Source organism: Diceros bicornis, chromosome 2 (assembly GCF_020826845.1).
Source record: "Diceros bicornis minor isolate mBicDic1 chromosome 2, mDicBic1.mat.cur, whole genome shotgun sequence".
Classification (NCBI taxonomy): Eukaryota; Metazoa; Chordata; class Mammalia; order Perissodactyla; family Rhinocerotidae; genus Diceros; species Diceros bicornis.
The window spans coordinates 45,242,813-45,264,578 of record NC_080741.1 but is presented as its reverse complement, the minus strand read 5'-3'; the positions used below and the strand labels follow the sequence as shown (position 1 = coordinate 45,264,578).

The window sequence follows — 21,766 nt, the reverse complement described above, 5'->3', positions numbered from 1 at the left end:
CCTGTACGTAGCTCTCTGGCTCGAAGAATGGAAACCAAATATGTCTCCATCCTAATGGAGACTGAAGACCCACTTAAAGTGACCTCTGCCCCTCCCAACCTCAGAACACAAGGCCAAAAACTGGCACCACAGGGTTTGTCCTTTGCAGATGGAATCAGCTGAATAAAGACGGGGGTACCAAGAGCGTGGTACTAACGACTGCCTTCCAGGATCTGCCCAACTGCCTGCCATCCTGGGGGTGCCCTGCCTGTTCACGGTGCTCTTGATGAGCAGTTAGCTGCAGCAGCTGCTCACCAGCTAGAAATAGCTCTGCAGCCCCTGGCGTTTGGGCTGCAACTGAAGGAAGGATGCAGGTTGGGATTTGCAGTAATAACCTGAATCAACTCAACGATGTGGCAGACTTCCACCTAAACTGTGTCTACTGGTCCAGGTTTTTGCTGTGCTTCCTACACAAACATGTTGAAGATACCGATTCCTAACAGACCACAGGCATCTTAGGAGCCAAGAGACACTTCTCCCCCGGTCCCAATTTCCTTCCAGACGGTGGGTCCTAGCCATCCAGCCCAGAGAAGCTTCAGCATGCTAGAATTCTTTGGGAAATATTATGAGACCAGGTTTCAGCCCCTGAATCCAAATGATCTCTCATCATGAGGTAAATAATAAGCTGCCCCACCTGGTCTCATCTACACGCCTACCATCCCTTAGGACCAGATGTGTCACAGAATTGGGAATTTTTCAGGCATTAGAAAGGTAACAAGATGCATATACATATGTTATATAAGGGCTCCAGTGTGGTTTAAAGTGGAACCCTATAGTCCAATGCCTTAATATTGCTCTGCCCAGCCCTCTGGTACTGGAAGGTCCAAGGCAACATGGAGACAGTGTCATCCAGTGCCTCACCTCTGCCCATCTAGGGGCAACCTGAGGGGTGGGCTCTGGGGTGGGATCAGTGGTGTGCCCTTGGGCGGCCCTTTACCTTTCTGAGCCTCAGTGCCCCGACAGTGAAGTGGGGCAATGCACCCACCTGCCCAGCCCTCTCTGTGGGGCGCTGTCACAGTAACACCCGGCCCTCACTGTTATCACTTCCACCTCTCTCCTGACACTTCTCAGAGAGGCCTCCGTAGGACCTGCTGCCATCTCTCATCTCCTGGACCCCAGAGCAGCACAGTGCTCAGAGCTGGTCCACAGACCACACAGCCTTAGTAAGAAGTTCTCCGGCTCACCCGCTGGTCTCCCACTCTGCGGCCCTCCGCTCCTTGCTTCCTCTGCCCTCACACTTGAGGTGGCCCCTGGGCTTCTGTCTCTGGCTTTTGCTGTTCTCCCTGGGCCTCTGCTCTCACCAAAGTCTCCCATTCTCAGGGTTAAGATCACCCTCCTCCATTCTTGCAGAGTTCAGATCTACAAAGGAGTCCCTCGGCCAGGGGTATAATCCACAGGGCCCAGTGCAAAATGAAAAAGCAGCACCCTTGTTCGAAAGTTATTAAGAATTTCCAGACAACAAACTAAGAGCAGAGCATTAAACTGAGAGAGGCCTTTCTAAGCACGGGCCCTGAGTGACTGCAGGCTGTGCACAGGGGGATACTGAGTCAGTCTCCTCTTCACCTGAACACTGGCGTTCTGCTCAGCAGTGCCCCCCAGGCCTCCGATTCTTCCAGGCTTCCAATCCAGAAAGCGTGGAGTCCTTGTGAAAGGATAAAGGAGTCAAGAAGGAAAATGGATTCTTCTCTCTCAGCAAAGTCCACTCCTTTCCCCTTGGCTCGCACAGGAGCCAATGATCCCACTCCTGCTCCGCTTTTCAATTCTCTCTCCCCTGCACACTCACTCCTCCACCCTTCTTGGAACTCTCCTGACCCTCACAGCAGTGCCCTGCAACATGTCACCATCTCTGATCGTCATCTGGTGTTAATTTAAATCCCTGTTTCTTCCCCAAGGTCATTATGAACTCACAAGGACCCAGATTCAGCTTTTTTTTGCTTCCTGACTTCCCCACCTGTAACACCTTGCTTGGAGTGGGATGTCCATCAAATGCTCAGTTCTGGAGTCAGGGGTCCTCAAAAATACAAATGACTCCCTCGCAGTCACAATGTGCTTGGGTCCCATTAGCTAGAGAATCGCTAAATCCCATTTCCCCTTCTCATTTATCCCTCCCCAGACCCCAGAAGTCTGAGGAACCCCCACCCCTGCTAATTTGGCCCGCCACTGAGGCAGCTGCAGGGGTAGAAGGACCTGAAGTCTGATGTATCCTGCTGCACAGAGAGTGAGCGAGCTCTGGAATCTGCGAAGTCCTTGACTGAGTGCTGATCAGCACCTGTGTGTGAGGAAACTACCTGAGGCTGGAGAAAGAGCCTGGAAAGCAGTGGGCTGGACAGTGCTGGAAATAGTTCATGTTCCCACCAGCCAGAGTGAAAGACTTCGGTCGAGTGCTTAGAAGGGTACTGCCTCAGTGGTGGGCCAAATTAGCCCTGCAGACTGCTCTGGATCTGTCCTAACACACTTTAAAAGCAAGACCCAAAAGGATCCAATTGATTCCAAGTAACTGTACACCAAAATGAAATCCAACACTTATGTGAAAACAAAATCCAGCACTCAACAATGTAAAATTCACAGTGTCCAGCATTGAAACTGTCAACCTAGAGTGTTCTATACCCAATGAAAATATCCTTCATGAATGAAATAAAAATACTTTTTCAGACAAGCAAAAGCTGACAGAATGTATTGTCAGCAGACCAGCACTATAAGAAATTTTAAAGTTCTACAGGCAGAAGTAAAATACCAAAATATGCATCTACACAAAGAAATGAAGAGTGCTGGAAATGATAAAGATGTAGGTAAAATGAGACTATTTCCCCTCATCTTTCATCTCTTAAAACTATTTAAAGTAAAAATATTTTTGCATATGTAAAAATAAAATGTATGACAAGAACAGCACAAAGAATAGGAGAAAAATGGAAGCATACAGTTGTAAAGTTCTTATGTTCTACATGAAGTAATATTATTTTAAGGTAGACAGGGATTTTATATATAAATATATATATATATATATATATACATCCCTACAGCAACCACTAAAAAATAAAAGAGGCACAGCCAATATGCCAATAAAAAGTACTCAGTTAAACCAAAAGAAGATGGTAAAAGATGGAAAAAGAAACAAAGAACAGATGAAACAAATAGAAAACAACTAGAAAGATGGTAGATTTAAACTCAACCACATTGATAATTACACTAAATGTAATTGGTCTAAACACTCCAAATAGAAGGCAAAAATTTGCAGACTGGATAAAAAAGCAAGACCTAACTATATGCTGTCTACGAAAACAAAGAAACAAAAACCTACTTTAAGTATAAAGACACAGATAGGTTAAAAGTAAAAAGATATTCTCCCATAAGTTAAAAAGCTATACTCCCATAAGTCAAAGAAAGCTAGAGTGCCTATATCAGTATCACATAAAGTAGATTTCATGACAAGAATTTACCAGGGATAAAGGGGAACATTTCATAATAACGAAAGGGATCAATTCATCAAAAGGATTTAACAATCTTAAATGTGTATGTACCTAACAACAGAGCTTCAACTTTCATGAAGTAAAATTGATAGGACTAAAAGGAGAAATAAGCAAACCCACAATTATAGTTGGATTTCAACACTCCTCTCTCAGTAATTGATATGAGACAGAAAATCAGTAAGGATATAGAAGACTTGAATAACATTATCAACCAAGTTGAACTAATTGATATGATTAGAACACTTTACCAACAATAGCACTTTTCAAGCACTCACGAAAACATTCACCAAGATAGGCCATTACCTGGGCCATAAGACAAGTTTCAGTAACTTGAAAAAGATTTAAATCATACAAAGCATGATTTCTGACCAAAACAGAATTAAACTAGAAATTAGTAACAGAAACTAAGGTGAAAAATCTCCAAATATTTGGAAATTAAACATCTTTCAAAACATGACACGATCGAGCTTTTAAAAGGATCATTCATGGGGCCGACCCTGTGGCCTAGTGGATAAGTTCAGCATGCTCTGCTTCGGCAGCCTGGGTTTGCAGGTTCAGATCCCAGGTGCGGACCTATACCATTCGTCAGCCATGCCGTGGTGGCAACCCACATATAAAATAGAGGAAGATTGGTACAGATGTTAGCTCAGGGCTAATCTTCCTCAAGCAAAAAAAAAAAAAAAGAGGAAGATTGGCAGCAGATGTTAGCTCAGGGTGACTCTTCCTCAGCAATAAAATTAAAATTAAAAAAATAAAAATCACTCACACTGCTGAATGAATAGACAAGCCAAAGGAAAGAGCAAAAGCAGCAAGACAGTCTAAGAGGCATTTACAGTTGTCCAGATGAATAATGGTGTTATGGACCAGAGTGTTAGCAGTGGAGGCAGGGAGAAGGGGTCAGTTTTTGAATGGTGAATAAGATCTGCTGTTGGATTGGATGTCGAGATGACAGAGTGAAGGGTGACGCCATGATTTTTGACTTGTGCAAAACTAATGAAGGTCTAGAGTTGCCATTTAGTAGATGGGGAGCATTAGGAGGGAAGGATTTGAGGGAAAGATTAGGAGTTTTGGACTTGTAAAAACTGAGGTACTTTTTAGACACATCCAACTAGATAAGTCAAATAGGTGGTTGGAATCTGGTGTTCCTAGAAGAGATGTGGGCTAAATATATTTTTGTGTTCTGTCAGCACAGAGATGTTAGACTGAATCGGATCATGAAGAGACTAAGTGCAAATAGAGAAAGGATCCAGAATTGAACGTTGGGGGTATTCCAAGTTTAGAGGTTGGAGAATGAGGAGCTAGTGGACTAAGGAACAGCAAGGTAGAAGTGGGGTCCTGAACAATGGAAAGTTTACAAGGAAGAGTGATCAACTCATCAAATGCTAACATGGGATTGAAATTGACCCCTGGTTGCCTGGGGCTGAGGCTGGGCTGGTGAGTTGAGGGGAAAGGGAGAATGTGCTAAGGGGTACAAAATTTCTCTTTGTGTTTATGGTAATGGTTGCACAACTCTGAGAATATACTAAAAACCATTGAATTGTACAATTTAAACTGGTGAATTATGTGGTATGTGGATTACATCTCAAAGCCGTTTTTAAAAATTAACCACTGGATTTAGCACATGGAGGTCATCGCTCCTTGAGCAAAGCAGTTTTGGTGGGGTGATAGGAGCAAGAGCCTGATTGGAAGGTTCAAGAGTGGACAAGAGGAATAGAGAAATGTGGCAACAGCTAGAGGACAACAAACACATTTTTTTAAGATAGGGGAATAAAATCATGTTTGTTTTGTTTGCTGTTAGGAATGATCTATTAGGAAAGCAAAGATTGATAATACAAGAGAAGGAAGAGAATGACGAATCAAGTCCTCACAGCTGCCTCACTTATACCTATAAAGTCTCAAGGTGTGAGTGAAGGAATTGACCTTGGACTCACACTATCAGGAGGAAGGGCAGGGCGTGTGGATACACACCAAGGCAGGAAGGTACAAGTGAGAGCTTGTGGCAGTTCTCATTGCTTCTGTTTATTCAGTTATTAGGGGAGCATGATGACCAGCCGAGTGAGGACAGCAGATGAATTGGGGAAATAAAGTGTAATTAATGGGCAGTCCTGAGGCCTACATGAGACTTGTGGTCATCAGTTTAAAGCAAGAAGAGTCATGATTGTATTTTTTCAGTCACATCTGGCAGTGCAGGATGTGGCAAGTTGGGTCTAAGCCAGGCTGGGACTATAGAAAGCTGCATTCATGAGAAAAAACAGAACATGAGACGCAGTTTGTATTGCTGAACACCAATATGCCACTTTATTATTTGCATTTTTTTCCCATTTGTCACATACCTGTCAATGTTTATACAATGAGGAAAATCAACCAGCAATGGAAGCAACTGACCAAATCAGCTGATAATTCTGTACCCTCTTAAAACATATTAATTCTTACTTGGTAGGGATATCTTTGATTTAGTCTCACAGCTATTCCTAAAATCAGTGTTAAGATTGTCACATCTTTAAATACAGATAGAACTGCCAGAAGTACATAACTTTATATTTTTATATATATATATACAGACATATAGATACACACACACACAAATACAAGACTAATTGTTTTTCCACAATATTTAATTTACACACTATAACTCTAAGCAACTTCTGAAGACAGGTTAAGGGGTACAAGAAACCATTTAGAACAAGTAAGTAGTTTGGTCCAATATTAATGTAATGGTTATTCGCTCCCTCCCTTTTATGTGACGACATACTATGACATACAACACATGCACAATCATTCACTTATGAACAAATACGTAAGACGCCACTCAGACTAACATTTGTAGACCCAGAGGGTCAACCAACCACACACAACTAATAAGGCTATAATACAGCTATGCAGCATAAATGGTCAACACTGCTGATCCTAAAGTGAGCACCATATATACATCTGAATATAAAAAACCATTGGAAACCAAACACATATGGGTTAGTTAAAAGGTGCCATTCCAAGGCTATACATAATCACAAGAAAAAGTATTTACATTACTTGGAAAACAGCTGCAACAAAGAGTTTATTGCCAATGCCCTTCATCAACTTCTCTCCTACGTTTAATACAGATGTTCTGCTCACTCTCTATGTGAACCACACATCTTATTTCTGGCCCTTTATAAGATCCCTGCTCAAGAATTTCAAGCAAATATGTTCTATGGCTTCACCCACACATCTATTCTTGTAGCTTTCAATTATAAATATCACAATGAACTAGAGCTGTAGCATAAAACATATCTAGCCTAGATCTAGAAAGTAAAATAAGTATTTTAAGTTTCATCTTTACTTAGTTTAGTAAGTATACTGTGAAATTCAGAGTTCTGAGTAAAATATATGAATCCTAGCGTAGCAGAGCCAGTGTGTACTTGGAGAAACTGTGACCAATGGAATGCCATCCTTTGGTGCTCTGCCCACTCTACAGACTAGGTGACCGTCAGATGACGGGAGACTGCTGAGCGTGGGAAGGCCCTGGGGCGGAGCCACATCCTATCACCAATGTTGCTAAGCACTGCTTTTAAGACCCCTAGGACACAGCATGAAAAAGTAGCATCCAGCCCCTTCCAAAATTAGCAATCTGCAATATACTATCTCCTATAAGATAAAAAGCCACAAAAGATGATTATCTGGTCAAAAGTAGTCTTTGTACAGGAACAGTTTAAAGCAAGAGTTCTTTGATTATTGTTTTGGCAGGAAGGCAAAGGGAAAACCACTTCCAGCAAAAACAAAACAAAAACAAAGCAGGCTTTGTGCATTTTTGTTTGCTGTATGTGTAAATTTTACCCTTTTAGGTGTAATTTTTCATCAGCCAATTTTCACAACTGACTTAAAGAATGTAAAAGAATGGAAATAACAAAAAAGACAACCTAATTACCAAACTCCTAAAAATCAAGTCCCATTTTTCTTTTTTTTAAATTCATGCGACTTTGACTTTGCCAACCTCTCTGCACCTGTGCTTCCATATTAGGCCCTGTAGTTTCTTCTGTCTACATGGTTTTAAAGGAAACCTGGGGTGTGCCCTACAGGAAGGAGTTTACACCAAGCATCTCTGTGTCTGTTAGACAGACACACACTCCCTAAGTAGAGCTAAGACATCATCAGTTCACTTCATCACATTACACAGTTAAGATTGTCTGCTTGTAACTGACCACTACAGGGGAAGCTGCCTTATACATCTAAGTACTTTATCTCACCTATTACAAAATAAGAAAATCTTTTTCAGTTCAATTTTAAGAGGCCAAACTTTTTTTCACACGATAGCTTAAGACACACAGGTGTGGGGACACTGAGCTCATGGTTTTAAGGTTCTCAGTGCAGACGCTCGCTGTAATCGGCTCTGCACAGGCCTCGGAAGGTGGGGCGCACACTCGCGGGCTCCAGGCTTGTCGACATCGCAACGTTATTGCTTTGGTTCCGTCTCAGACACCAGAGTGTGCCTCAGAGCACGGAGTTTCCGTTTCACAGAAGGTCAGGACAGGAATTTAGGTTCTTACAAGGAAACAAAAACATTTTTTTCTCTCTCTCTAGTTTAAGTGCAGAACATCAAATTTCTAAGTGCTCCATTTATATCAGGTTCCAAATATACACTTTAATTTAATCCTGATCATCCACATTAAAATTATAAATGTAAAAATTACACAATAGACTTTTCGGCTGGAAAAGAAGTGTCTAGCAGCATGCACAAAGACCATGCATTGTCACATCGTCAGGCGAACAAATGAAAAAGTAATAAATAATTGCCCGCTTTAAAATAGTAAAACCGAAAAGGGAACAGTGAAGTGAGCCGGTCTTCACTGCTCTGAGCAGGAAGCTGCCAGCGGCCAGGCTGGGCCCACAGTCAAATGACGTGGCAGCAGCTGGCCTGGCTGGAGGCGCACAGCAGACCCTCCTTAGGGTTCCGCTGGATGTTCACAGAGATGGTCTTTTCACACAGAGGTAGCTGTAGCACATTATTTTTCAGGTTCTTGCTCTTTATCCGTTCTAATTCAGTGGTGGTGTCTGCCACGTGGTCAGAGAAAAACTTTATGCTGCCCACTGCAGGGGCCTGCCCCGCATTCCCCATGGAGGTGATGCACATTTTCCACGTGGATTTCTCCTGGACTTTCACACTGGAAAACGACAAGCCATTCTGTGGATCAATAATGTACCTGGTGCTCCCATGCAGCTGGGAGCCAAGACAGAGGCTCATGAGTTTGAGGCTCTCCACGAGCTCCCCGGCACTGCGCGAGGCCAGCTGCATGGAGTTGCCGGGGCCGGCGCAGCGGCGTGTGGTGCCCGACGTGTTGGTGGGGTTGCCGCCAGAGCCGCTGGCAGGGCTGCCCCCGCCGGCATTGTTCTCACTGGGGCTGGCCTTGTCCACCCCTCCGCTGCCATTGCTCGGCTTGCTCTGGCCCCCACCATCCCCCTCACTGCCAGGGGGCCCCTCGCTGCTATCCCGGCGATGCCAGGAGTAGGTGAACCCGCTATCTTTATCAAGCCGCCGTCGGCTTTCAGAGTCGTCATCACTGGTCTCCGAGCTACTGCAGCTGGAGCCCCGGCCCTGACTTTTCCTCCGGTGGTAGCGTTTGTGAACTGTGCCCGGGGAAGCAATGTTCATCTTTAACCTGCTCAGTTTGGGAGGCAGGTTCTCATCCATGTCAAACTCGTCATCAGATTCCCCTTCCTCAAAGATCTGGTTGAGGACAGGAGCACTCTTTCTCGATGTCAGGCGGTTGGTCACAGACGGCTTCCGGCGCAAAACCACTTGTGTTGACAGGGACATGGGTTTCTTGTCCTCCTCATCTTCCTCTTCATCTTCTTCCACCCGGAACAGACACTTCCGCCCACTGGCTGTGGGTTTCAAGCTTGCGGGGGGCATCGTGGAGAGTGCTGGTCCAGCCAACTCAGGGAGGTCGTCTTTCTTAGCCGAGTCACACAGGCCTTTGCTCCTGTGGCCATTGAGGACACTGTCGGCAGCCCGAGCTGGAGACTGAGGGACAGTTGCATGGGACAAAGGAGTGGCCGTGAGGTCATCCTCAAGGTCCTGGGGTACATCAATTTTGGTTGGCCATGACTGCCTATGTAACAGATTGGAAAAAGAAAAGCTATGTAATAATATGCAGACTTTACTAAAGGACATTGTATATACTTACTGGGACAAAATCCACAAAGTTAAAAAAAAAAAAAAAAGAAAAAGAAAAAGTAGCCTTGCAAACCCGTTCAACATCCTGTAAACATCAGCAAGGACACCAGAAGGGCAAATGTGGTTTTGAAACATGGTTCAGTCTGTGGCTTACTGGCCAAACGAAAACTTCATCACAGCTGTCAGAAGAGAGGGGGCAAAGAGCTACTCCACCTTTTCTACACGAAAGTTGTATACCACAAGAAAAACCTTTTTAAAATGCACAAGGGTGTTATCACCAGAGCAAAACTTGAACACCACACACGTTTTTTTCCTTTGGCTCTTAGATCACAGCCTTTGAAGGTATATTATTGCTAATAAAATTCACCTGAAATTTCCAGTCCTCCAGATATTACAGAATGGAGTAAAAGTTTGATGTTTACAAAAATAAATGGAAACAGTTTAATGGGTTTAAATATGAGAATACTGTAGAGAAAAGTAATGTATATTGGCATACATACGTCTCTTCTTCACCAATTAAAAAATGCACTGAAAAAGCTAAATATAAATATATTTTTAAATGCCCACACAAGAGTACTAGAGAGCAAAATCCACTAATATTTAAACTTTGATTTTATTCCCCAGTCTGGAGTCACCTAATTAACAAGAACATGGCTTGGTAGCCAAAGAAAAAGACTTTGGAAAATGAAGTCTCTACCCTGTTTTGAATAAACATCTTGGAATTCTCAACTGTTCTCTCTGCCCAGGGCAACAGGAGATGCTAGAGACATTTAAAACAGCCACTTCCACACTATGACATTTTCATTTCACACCAATCATGTTATCCTAGAAATAAAACCCAATTAAATCTAGAGCTTTAAAAAACTCATAGGGATTTATAACAGACCTCTTTCCCTCCACTCAGAGCTTTATCCTCTCCCTCAAGGATGGAGTGGGTCCATTTGCTGGTCACTGCTTGGTAGTTTATAAAAAAAGCTGAGCATAGTGTTCAATGCATCTGAGGGCAAGCAGTGTCTCTGGACAAGTCATCTGTCCTCCACCAACACAAATGTACAAACCCCTGGTGAGCATCGTGGTCCTGGAGAACTGCACATAACCTTCCTCTGTTCCTGAAAGAGCAGCCACTCAAAACTTCACCTGGGCAATCAGTGCGGAAGCCCTGTGGTGGGAGGTGAGGTGCTGGAAGCGTGTCTGACCCACCAGAGCAGCAGCCAATCCACTGGAGGATGAGGCGGGGCACAGATGTCATGGAGGCTCTTCTCTCCTCTCCTCCCCCCTCAACTTAAAAGAAAGCCAAAACCCCTCTCAGAATGACCCCCAGAAACAAGATGCGTAAACACTACAGCTACAGTGGTCACTCTGTCAGCCGCTTCTGAACCAACGGCTCTTATTATTTATATGAGTAAAGCAAATTGTTAAATAGCTCACATTTATTGAGAATGTATCTGAGCCCAATGCTGTGCTAGACTAAATAAGTAATCTTTACAGCCAGAGGGAGAAAATCATGGCTTATCTTAAGGAAAGAGAAGAAAGACTGCTAACAAGAATTGGAAATGAGTCACACTGATGACAGAGTTCACAATCATTGAGTGCTCACTAGAGCCAACTCTGCTGTGAGAGCCTGACAGGGATTAATTCATTTAATCCCACCACAGTCCCATGAGGTAGGTGCTATTATTATCCCCTTTTACAGATGAAAAAATCAAAACACAGAGAGGGTAAGTAACCTGCCCAAGGTTACACAGGCTTAAAGACAGTGACATCTAGGTTGGGGTCCATGGTTACTAATCCCCAGGGCAGTGGCTTCACTCTGCGACCTCTGAAGTCCTCTGAATGATGGCCTGTTGAAGAGACGGGACCTTTGCAGTCAGGCCTCAGTGGTTCTCCCACTTAGTTTCTGAGAGGAGCGGGCACCAACCCCTTCCTGTGCTGAGGTCAGCTCCCTGGAGGACTTCTCAAGGCCTCTTCTAACAGACCACATCAGGTGTCCACCCCACACTGACAGGGCCAAAGAATGTATCCACTCGCTGTGGCTGGCTCTCCCTGGCTTGACTGCCCACTCCTGTCCCCTACAACTCTCTATGCTGGTTTAAACACCCATCTCCTGACTAGGTCCAGGTTTCTACATCCCAGGTCACTCTGACCCCAAAGCGTACCCAGCAATGGAACCAAGTTAGGTCCACCATTTTGACAACAAAGCCACAGTGACAATAAAGAGAAGGCAAGTAAGCAGTCACCCACCACCAGCCCGTGGGCCATGGGCTGTGGGCCGCAGGAGGATGAGAGGCCCTCACAGCACCTCTACTCCAGAATCCCCGGGAGGGTTAAAAGAAAACTGTGCAGAAGGCTCTGATATTTCCTTATAGCCACTGTTGGCTCTGTAATTTCTATAACAAAGTAAAGCCAATTTAACTCATTTACATATTTAATCAACTTTAGATTGAGTTTTGATCTGTTTCACTGAACAGAAAGCAGTTCAAATCTAAATATTTGCTTCTCCAAAAGGCTGCGGTGGCTCCAGACTCAGTTGGGGTGCGGTGACTCTGCCCTGAGGCTACTCTTCCTGCTGGAGGGCTGGGGTCAGGACGAGGCGACCCGAACCTCTCAGCGTCACTTTCCTGGTTTGTCTCATGCTCAAGAGGCCCCTCGCTGCCCAGGGCTCAGTCCTCTTCCAAGCAGACACCAGACAGAGTGCCTGGTTTTCATCACAGAAGAATACATCCAGGGTATAAATGAAGTCACTAAATTCATTCTCCAGTTACACTAGACTTCTAAGTCTTTAGTCTTTGGCCACTCGGGAATGTTTTCTTCTCTTTTCTCTGTCATCCACCCAAACCCACACATGGCAGGCTGACTGCTAGTGATTTAAAATCGGATGGTTTTCTTACTCTTTTAAATAATTATTATTACATATTCACACACATGTATTCATATCTAGTTGGATGTACAAGCAGAGAATTATTCAGAATCAGGAGCATCCTTCTGTTTTTAAATCACTACAATTCCACTGATTACTTTATCTGAATAAAGATAAATTCTAAATAAATTTCATAATGATGACATAAAAAAGTAACCTTTCCCATGCTTTGATTTTAAATGGAAAGATAATATGGCAGAAGACAAAGAAAAGTAGGGAGGTGGGTGAGAAGGAGAAGAAAAGAAGAGGGGCGAGCACACTTACTACTTTACCAAAGACCATATAGTGGTGCGATATTCATAACAATGACAGCAAACTCAGGAGCCCAGTTCAAAGTACTTCACATATAAATTCACTTATCCCTCACCACAACCCCAGGAGGTAAACAGTATTATTACTCCCATTTTGCAGATCAGCAAGCTGAGTCATAAGAGAGGTTAAGTGACCTCCCAAGGTCAAGCAGCTAATAAATCAACTAGCTGATCTGTCAAATCTCTAAAATCCCGAGATAAGATCGTGGCACAGAAATGTCCTACATTTTTTTAAAAATTATTTCAAATAACGGAGGGAAAATTCAGCCTTGCTCCTGAAATGAAAAATTAAAGAAAATAACACATTTATACATGTCAGATCTGGAAGTTTAATGAAAATAGCTGACAGACACTCTGGCTTGAGGCTGCTTCTCCAAACGTATTTTCCTGGCTAGGCCAGGAGCCGCAGCCCCTCTCCCCACTGAGCCCAGAAGAGGAAGGTGTCCTTGGTGACAGAGGAACTAAGACCCCATGCACATGGAGAGCCCACACATGGCCTCTCTAATGAGGCTGCCATCACTGTTCATACTCTTGGCCCACAGAGTAAGAAAGCGTTAAAAAAAAAAAGTTCACTATTTCAAAACGTTAACTTACTAAAATCAGTGAAGATTTTTTTCTCACCTAAACTGGGCCTTGATATTGCTAGGGCTTGCAGATCTGGTCTGTATTTCCTTCTCTTGCTTTTCCCTCAGGATCCTTTCAGCAAGCAAGAAGTAAGTGGCTGTGATGTGGTTATACCTGTTGGTTTCCAGGGCTCTGAGGAAATAAGGGAGAGCAAATATAAGCCACACCAGCAGGTTTGTTTTTTACAAACAGAACTGATTTTTTTTTAAGTACAAGCAAATGAAATCCAATGACCCAGAATGTTTAAAATAAGAAAAATACAAAAACAAGAAAAAAAATGAGTATTTAGATCACTCTTCAAATTCAAAAAAAAAAACTGCATAAAAATGTTCAATTAGTAAGAAATCCAAAATGCTGACAGTAGCTAAGCTGAACGTCAGTTTTAGATGCATAACAAAAGGTAATGAAGCTTCTAAGAATGTACACATTATCCAAAAATTTAATGTGTGTCAAAGTGTTTGTTTTCATTAAATTGGCTTACTTGCTTCCACTAGAAGTATGAAGTGAGTTCTACGAATGTGCACTGAAACACTGGTATCAATCAAAAAATTAGGAAAAGTTTATTTTTACACTGTTTTTACTGGCATTTTAGAATTAATGAACTACTAATGTAACTGAGAACCTGTCATTAGCCTTTCTTTGAATAAAATCTATGTATTCATTCATCCATTTCAAAAGCAACGCTCTCTGAGTACTTAGTCTGGTTGGGCACTGTGCAGGAGAGGGGCTGGGGCCCTGCCTGCTACCCTGCAGCTGGCCTGTCGGGGGACATGGCATGAGTGCGCAGAGGATCCACAAGGCATACGTAATTATGCTTTTCAGGAACTTTCCATAGTTAGTGAAAATACACAATGAACACTTGTGAAAGAAGCAATATAGGGATCACTTTTCACAAGATGTACAGTGGGGCCACAACTAATGGGGGCAGGATGGGCTGAGGCGAGAGATTCCAAAGCAAGACCCAAGTGAAACGCAGGAGTCAGAACAACGTCCTAGAGTGGTTCCTCCAGGTGAGCACTGGATAAAGCCGTTGACTTGTGTTCAGGGACCACCCAATGTGTGTCTCTGCACTCAGGAATCACCCTCAGAATGAGGAGATGCTCGTCATGTGAGCAGCAGGCAAGACCCGAGACTAGCTGGGAGCACAGCACATGCTCACTAGTGGATGGGCACAGGAATCACCTGAACCGTTTAAACTGCCCCTCCTTTTGGATTTATAATTGAACTGGCATGAATTAAATAGTTCTAAAGGACACAACTGCATGTATTTATTTAAGCTAAGAACATTAAGCCAATTCAGGAAGATACGAACAGCCTCTTCTCCACTCAAAAATCATTTTCTACACATTCCTAAAGTGAGCGTCCTTGGCAGGAATAGCAAGTGTCCTGCTCTTCTCTGTCTGTTTAGGTCATTTAAGTAGCTGTGGATCAATCTGTGCAAACTCATAATACTCTTAGAGACCTGTAGAAATGCGTACTTAAACCAAAATTATGAACCTGAGTTTATTTTTATAAATCTTTCTTTCCAGTGTACTAAAAACACCCTAAAGGTATGTCCTTTCTTCAGAGGCTGCCCTCTGGTCTGACCCTCTGGGTGTCACGTGTGACAGCCTGACCTGCTGCAGAGATCTGTAAATCCAACCCACAGGCTCCTCTTCCCCAAGGTCAGGTAACTGGGTCAGACCACTCAGCTTGCCAGAGTGGCCCTCCCAACAGGAACCCCTTTTTTGCCCCCCAAGTATATCCTCCTTCCATCATACCTAACTGTTTCATTCAACAGGTTAAATAATTTTAGACTTTTCATTTGTGGAAATGCTTCATATTTTTACAGACAGGAACTCTTATAGAAATGAATCACTGTTAAAGCAATTGCATCTTTATATTATCCTTGATTCCAAACTTCTCGGGTTATTAAAACTGGCTGGTTTTAAAGGACTTGATTAACAACTTGTGTATCTGGTGGGTTCCAGGTTGCTGCAGGAAGGGCTCTAAAGGAGACTAAATACTTGAGGCTTTGTGGGCCATGTGGTCCCTCTCACAGCTCCTCTGGTACTGTAGCCCAAGGTAGCCATGGACAATATGTGAACAAATGGGCATGGCTGCAGTCCACTAAAACTTTACTTACAAAAATGTATGACTGGCCACAAGCCAACCCCTGATTTAGAGGACTTGCAGTGCTGTCCCATTCTCCCTGCTCACTGTGGGGACCAGAGCAAGACACAAGGATGAAGAGGGTACAGCTATGGACAAGGTACACACTGGGATACAAAACAGCCTATTCCAACGTACCCGTCAGGAGGGAGAAAGGCCACAGGACTCCCTGACACCACCCAGCAATGGTTTACTTATTCACTAGTACAAAAATAAAAACAAAAAAATAATAAAACCTATGAGCCAGGCTCTGGGCCAAGAACTCTAGAGATAAATGACATAACCCCTGCCAAGTGGGAACTTTATGCATTACACAGTGTCCACAGGCCCTGACAAGTTAAGAAGAGAACCCATTCCAAGAATCCTAAACCCATGGCCCCTGTACTGATGAGGCTCACATACTCTACAATGGCGTCTCGATCCGCTATGTCCCCGAGCACCATGCGCTGAATGATGCTGTTGTGCTCCTCTTCCGAGAGGTTTTTATATGACACAAGGGGGATGTTATACTTTGTGGCTGGTGAAGGGTCCACTCCCTGAAGCCAAGGATGGTTTTCAATCTCTTCTAAAGAGGCCCTTCTCTTGGGATCTCTCTGTAGCATCCGTGTAATCAGGCTGGAAAGGAAGGGAAGTCAATTGTTAAAGCAAACTGCTGACAGGGATTAGTAATGGTGGATCATTTTATTAATCAAAATAGTTTCCTACACTTATACAATTTCACTGGGTTCACTAGTGGTAGTGGTGTGGCAGATGGGAATAAAGAAAATTTAGTGCCATCAGATTCATAAAATAAAAAATAAAACCACCAGATATACTAATAAGCCAAACACACACCAGTTTCCTATCATCTAGACTTAACTTTAGGTATCAACATCTGTCCTTGAATTGACTGTGACTTAGTAGCATATCAGAACCAGATATAATGATCAGCAATGACATACAGCATAGAGTACATGAGCCAGCTTGTTTCAGGAAGAATGAATGACCCTCCTGATGAAAACAACCAAAATGCCATATCTTTTTAGACATATATTTTGTTTAAAGGCATTGTATTGGCAAAATAATAAATAAATAAGGAATACTCAGCAGGTAAAAATGGAGTAAAAGCAGGACTCTGAGGAGGCGAACGACAAAGCTGGCCTTTGGCCTGATTGTTTCTGCTTCAGTTTTGAAGGCTACACTGAGTGCGTGGAACAGAACAGAACATGTAGGGCCTACTGAAGGTGGGGAGTACAACTAGAGCCCCTGCAAAGAGCTGGGACCCCAGCCTGAATGTGAAGGTGAATGAGCAATGAGAAACAAATCTACTGCTAACACGTCAAGAAGGAAACTCCCCTGCCTCAACACTGGCTGTGGAGGTAGGGCAGGGAATTTCTTCTAAGAACTTCTAACTACAAACTGGTCCTCACACAAGTTTGTGGTCCAAATTAATGATATCTGTGTGGTACACATAGTGAAGAAGTTAATTTAAAGTGGTTTCAGGCTGCTTTACTCCTGGGGAACCAGTAGAAAAGTAAATGCAGACCCTTTCTGTAGCAATGTAAGTTAAAAGAACTCCCCACATGATATTACAAGGAATATGACCTTACAGTCAAAAAAGACAAAGGAAACAAGGTCCCATTAGCAAGAACTGAAAAACATGACAGGAAAATCAGAATGCAAAGACTTCAAATATTGAAATTTTCAGACACAAAATATAACTGTGTTAAATACATTTAAGTCATGAAGAAGAAGCTTGAAAATACCATCAGGGAACAAAAGACTTAAAAAAGACTTTAAAAAGACTTGAGGGCTTCTAATAGTGAAAAATAATAATTGTAAGTTAAAAAAAAAAAATCAATGGACAAATTTTAAGAAGTAGACATAAAGAGATTTAATGAATTGGAAGATAGAGTCAAGGAAATAACCCTGTATTGGTGGACTAAGAGAGAGAAAATATGAAAGAGGTGAAAAGACAAGGAGGACAGAGTGAAAATACCTAACAAGGAATGAGAAAATGGGGAAGAAACTTTTCAAACGTATTTGAAAAGATAATGGTGAGAATTTCCCAAATTCATCAAAGAACACAAGTCCTGAACCGGAAGCCTAAAATATACTAAGCAGAATAAATAAAAGCTCTTAAAGCAGCCAGAGAGAGAAGACAGATCACCTATGTAAGAACAACAAGATGGACAGCTGACTTCTCAAGAACAACAAGAGATGTCAGAAGATAGTGGAATAATATCCAATATCTCAATGACCTGAGGGAAAATAACTGTCAACCTAGAATTCTACACTCAATAAAACTGTCTTTCAAGCGCATATGTGACATAAAGACATTTTCAAATAAAAACTGAGAAAGCTGAGCACCAATAGATGCTCATCAAAAGAAATTCTAAAAGATGTAATTCTGGCAGAAGAATGTGATCCCAACTAAAAGGATAAACAAAGTTCTTATCAAACATCTAGATAATTCTAAACAATTTTTACTATATAGAACGATAATACTGTCTAATTTATGGAGTTAAAAAAAGATTACTAAAATATTAAATGGTAAAGTATTTTAAGGATTTTGTGTTGTTTGGGAAGAGAATAAAGATAATAATTAACTATAGATTTTATTAAATTAAACAAACATGTATGTGTGGGTTAAAATAGATAGGGAAATCACTAAAATAATTGACTATAATTCCCAAGCTAGTTAAGGGGAAAAGTCAAATAAGGGGAAAAAGAAAAACCTCCACCAATCCCAAAAAAGGACTGGATAAAAAAAAAAAATGAAAAAGTAGGACAAATATAAAGCACATGAAATGATAGCATAAATACATCTATATCTATCAGTGAACACAATAAATATAAATGGAATAAACTCTCCAAATAAGACAAAAATGCTCAGATGGGATAAAAAAACCCTCAGCTTTCAGCTGTTAAAAAAGATGTATTTAGGGGCCAGCTCAGTGGCAGAGAGCTTAAGTTCGTGCACTCTGCTTTGGCGGCCCGGGGTTTGCAGGTTCGGATCCTGAGTGCGAACCTACGCACCACTTGTCAAACCATGCTGTGGCGGAGTCCCATATAAAGGAGAGGAAGACGGGCATGGATGTTAGCCCAGGGCCAATCTTTCTCAGCAAAAAAAGAGGAGGATGGCAACAGATGTTAGCTCAGGGCTAATCTTCCTCAAAATAAAAAAAAAAAAAAGAAAAGATGTATTTAAACCAAGATGATGAAAAGTTTAAGGTAAAAGAATGGAAAACTATATAGCACACGAGTGCTAACCAAAGGAAGATTGGTGTGGTTAGCTAAAACTATTATAACACAGATTGACTTTAAGGTAAAAAGCATTACTAGAGATAAATAGTGATATAAAGGTTCAATTCACCAGAAAGATACAATAGTTTTCAACTTGTTTGTACCTAATAACATTGCCTCAAAACATGCAAAAACTGACAGACCTCCAAGAATAAAACAATAAATCTGCTATCGTAGTGAAAAAATATCTCAGTGATAAATCAAGCAGTCAAAAAACTCAGAAAGGTTGTAAGTAATTTTGAACAACATAATTAACAAGCTTGATCTTAAGGATTTATATAGAACTTTGACCCCAACAATTAAAAAATATATATTCTTTTCCAGAACAGAAGGATTATTTACAAAAATTGACTCCATGCTAGGCCATAAGGAAGCCTTAACAATTAGAAAAAAAACTAGTACCATATAGACTATATACCTGGACCACAATGCAATTAAGTTAGCAATCACTAACAAAAAACTAATTAGAAAAACTATACATTTGGAAATTTAAAATATCCCTCTAAAACTCATGAGTCAAATAAACCAATGAAAACTATAAAATACTCAGAACTGAATAATAACAAAAGGACTATAAATCAAAACCAGTGGGATACAGCTGAAATGGTACTGGGAGGCAACTTAAAGCTTTATTACATTAGAAAAGGAAAATTTCTGAGCTGGGTATCCAACACAAGAAAGAAAACTAACAAAAGAAATTAGCCCATTAAGTAGGTAAAAGGAAATAATCAGACAAGGTAAAAGAGTATTAATAATATAAAACAAAAAACACAATAGTAAATTAATAAAGACAAAGGTAGCTTTTTCAAAGGTAGTTCTTTGAAAAAGACTAATAATATGAACAAACTTCAGGCAAGACTCATCAAAATAAAAATGAGAAGGTAAAAACTGTCAGTACTAAAATGAAGAAGGGCAATATCCTGACTGATCTCTAGACTTTAAAAATATAATTAGAGGATACTATAAATACTTGAGGCTAATAAATTTGAAAACTTAGATAAAACGACAAGTTCCTTAAAAAACACAACTTAGCAAAACTGACACAGGAAAAAGTAAAAAACTGAATGGTCCTACGATTATTAAACATCCCTCTGGGAGGGAGAGACACAGAGAAGGCTTCTAAGATATTAGAACTGTTCTATTTCTTAAGCTGGAAAATGAGTACACAGGTGTTAGTTTTACTACACACACATTTTATACATTTGTTTGAATGATATATGTCAATACAAAAATAAGTTAGTCTGTTTTAGTTTTTCAGTAGGGGTTGTGGGGATACTCCTTGATTTATAAACAACTAACATTCACACAACGTAGACCCACAGACAGCAGCCCTGCTTCCTGGGGTAAAGAATAATAATAGTAAGGGCATAAAATCATCATCATCATTCTCAATATTCATACTGCATGCTCCCTATGTGCCAAGGACTGAGCTAAGAGCTTTATATACACGAATTCATTTCGTTTTCGCAATTACCCTATAAGGTAGGTTCTACCATTCTCACATCATTAGTAAACAGAAAAGCCAATATTTGACTCCAGAGAGTTTGAATACTTAAGCTCTTAACCAACTACCACATGGCCTAAGATGGGGTCCACTTGGAGAAAAGATTCCTCAAGCTATCAAATCTCCTTCTTACCAGCTGATGGGAGAAACTCAAAACTTTGTTATTAAAGCAAAACTCCTTAAGTAGTAGCTATAATCTCAGCTGAGCTTACTTAAAAATATCACCCATAATGTCAATGAAATACTGCACTCCCAACAGTTCTTTTATTCCATTACAGTGTTTCTCACTACACATATCCTAGTATTATATAGTGCTTTAAATTCCAAATAATCAATTTGAGTGTACTTTTGGTTGCTGGCTTCCCATAGTCACATAAACCAAAACAGAGCTCTTATTCAACTGGGGGAGTTCTTACTCAACTGTGTGAATAAAATTATGAGACACATTATGTAAATCCTAAAATGGTATGGTGATGGTCTATTTCAGGAAAGAAAACGTCCTAACTCTTCTCTGGAACTTAAAATAATTCCCGGTGGTCTTGCTTTTTGCTGATGCAAAAAGAGAAAAGTAGTTCTCATGGTAATGTCATCCTTTCAAGTGAAAGTAACCACCACTCCTGGAGGCTGAAGAGGCATACAATGGGTTTCTTGAAAACTGGCATATTTAAGAAATAGGCTAATACATTCTATATTTGAATATTAAATTTCAAATCAAATTCTGAGGTTAACTGCACAAAGCAAACTTAACAAGAGCAGAAATACTACATTCAAAACTTAAAATGAATGCAGATATCCACATACATTTTTTTATTTTACTTACTCTTTACACTCTTTAGACACATGGGATGGTACTGTATATTTGCAATCCATGATCATTGTCAATGTTTCACTGTCGTTGGCCTCTTGAAAGGGTGGCTGCCCACACACCAACATGAAAAGGATCACTCCCAGACTCCATATATCTGCAAATCAAAGACATACTGTTAAATAATGGACTAAGTTAGAAAACCAAAAACACTAAGAGGAGTAAAAGTACACTAATAACATTATTTTGAATAGTCGAAAGACATTTATATCTCAAAGTAAAAATATCTAGGGAAGAAAACTGAAGCCCCAATAAGGCAGGGAAGGTATCTGCCTTGTTCACTGTTTTGTTTTGTTTTGTTTTTTTTGTGAGGGAGACCAGCCCTGAGCCAACATCTGATGCTGATCCTCCTCTTTTTTGCCGAGGAAGGCTGGCCCTTAGCTAACCTCTGTGGCCATCTTCCTCTACTCCATATGGGACGTCGCCACGGCATGGCCTGACAAGCGGTACGT

At 41.4% G+C, this 21,766-nt stretch overlaps 1 protein-coding gene across 2 annotated transcripts in view; it reads right to left on the bottom strand.

The window, feature by feature from the left end:
* Nucleotides 1–5,775: 5,775 nt before the first annotated feature.
* Nucleotides 5,776–21,766, bottom strand: part of SNRK (SNF related kinase) — a 64,607-nt gene continuing 48,616 nt past the window's right edge. For both annotated transcript variants that reach the window (XM_058555989.1, XM_058555998.1), the window contains 4 exons: nt 21,270–21,411; nt 16,063–16,275; nt 13,507–13,641; nt 5,776–9,592 (listed from right to left, as the gene is read on the bottom strand). In XM_058555989.1, the coding sequence (XP_058411972.1) occupies nt 8,374–9,592; nt 13,507–13,641; nt 16,063–16,275; nt 21,270–21,411 (1,709 nt within the window). In that variant the 3' untranslated portion in view covers nt 5,776–8,373. The remainder of the gene's footprint in view (nt 9,593–13,506; nt 13,642–16,062; nt 16,276–21,269; nt 21,412–21,766) is intronic.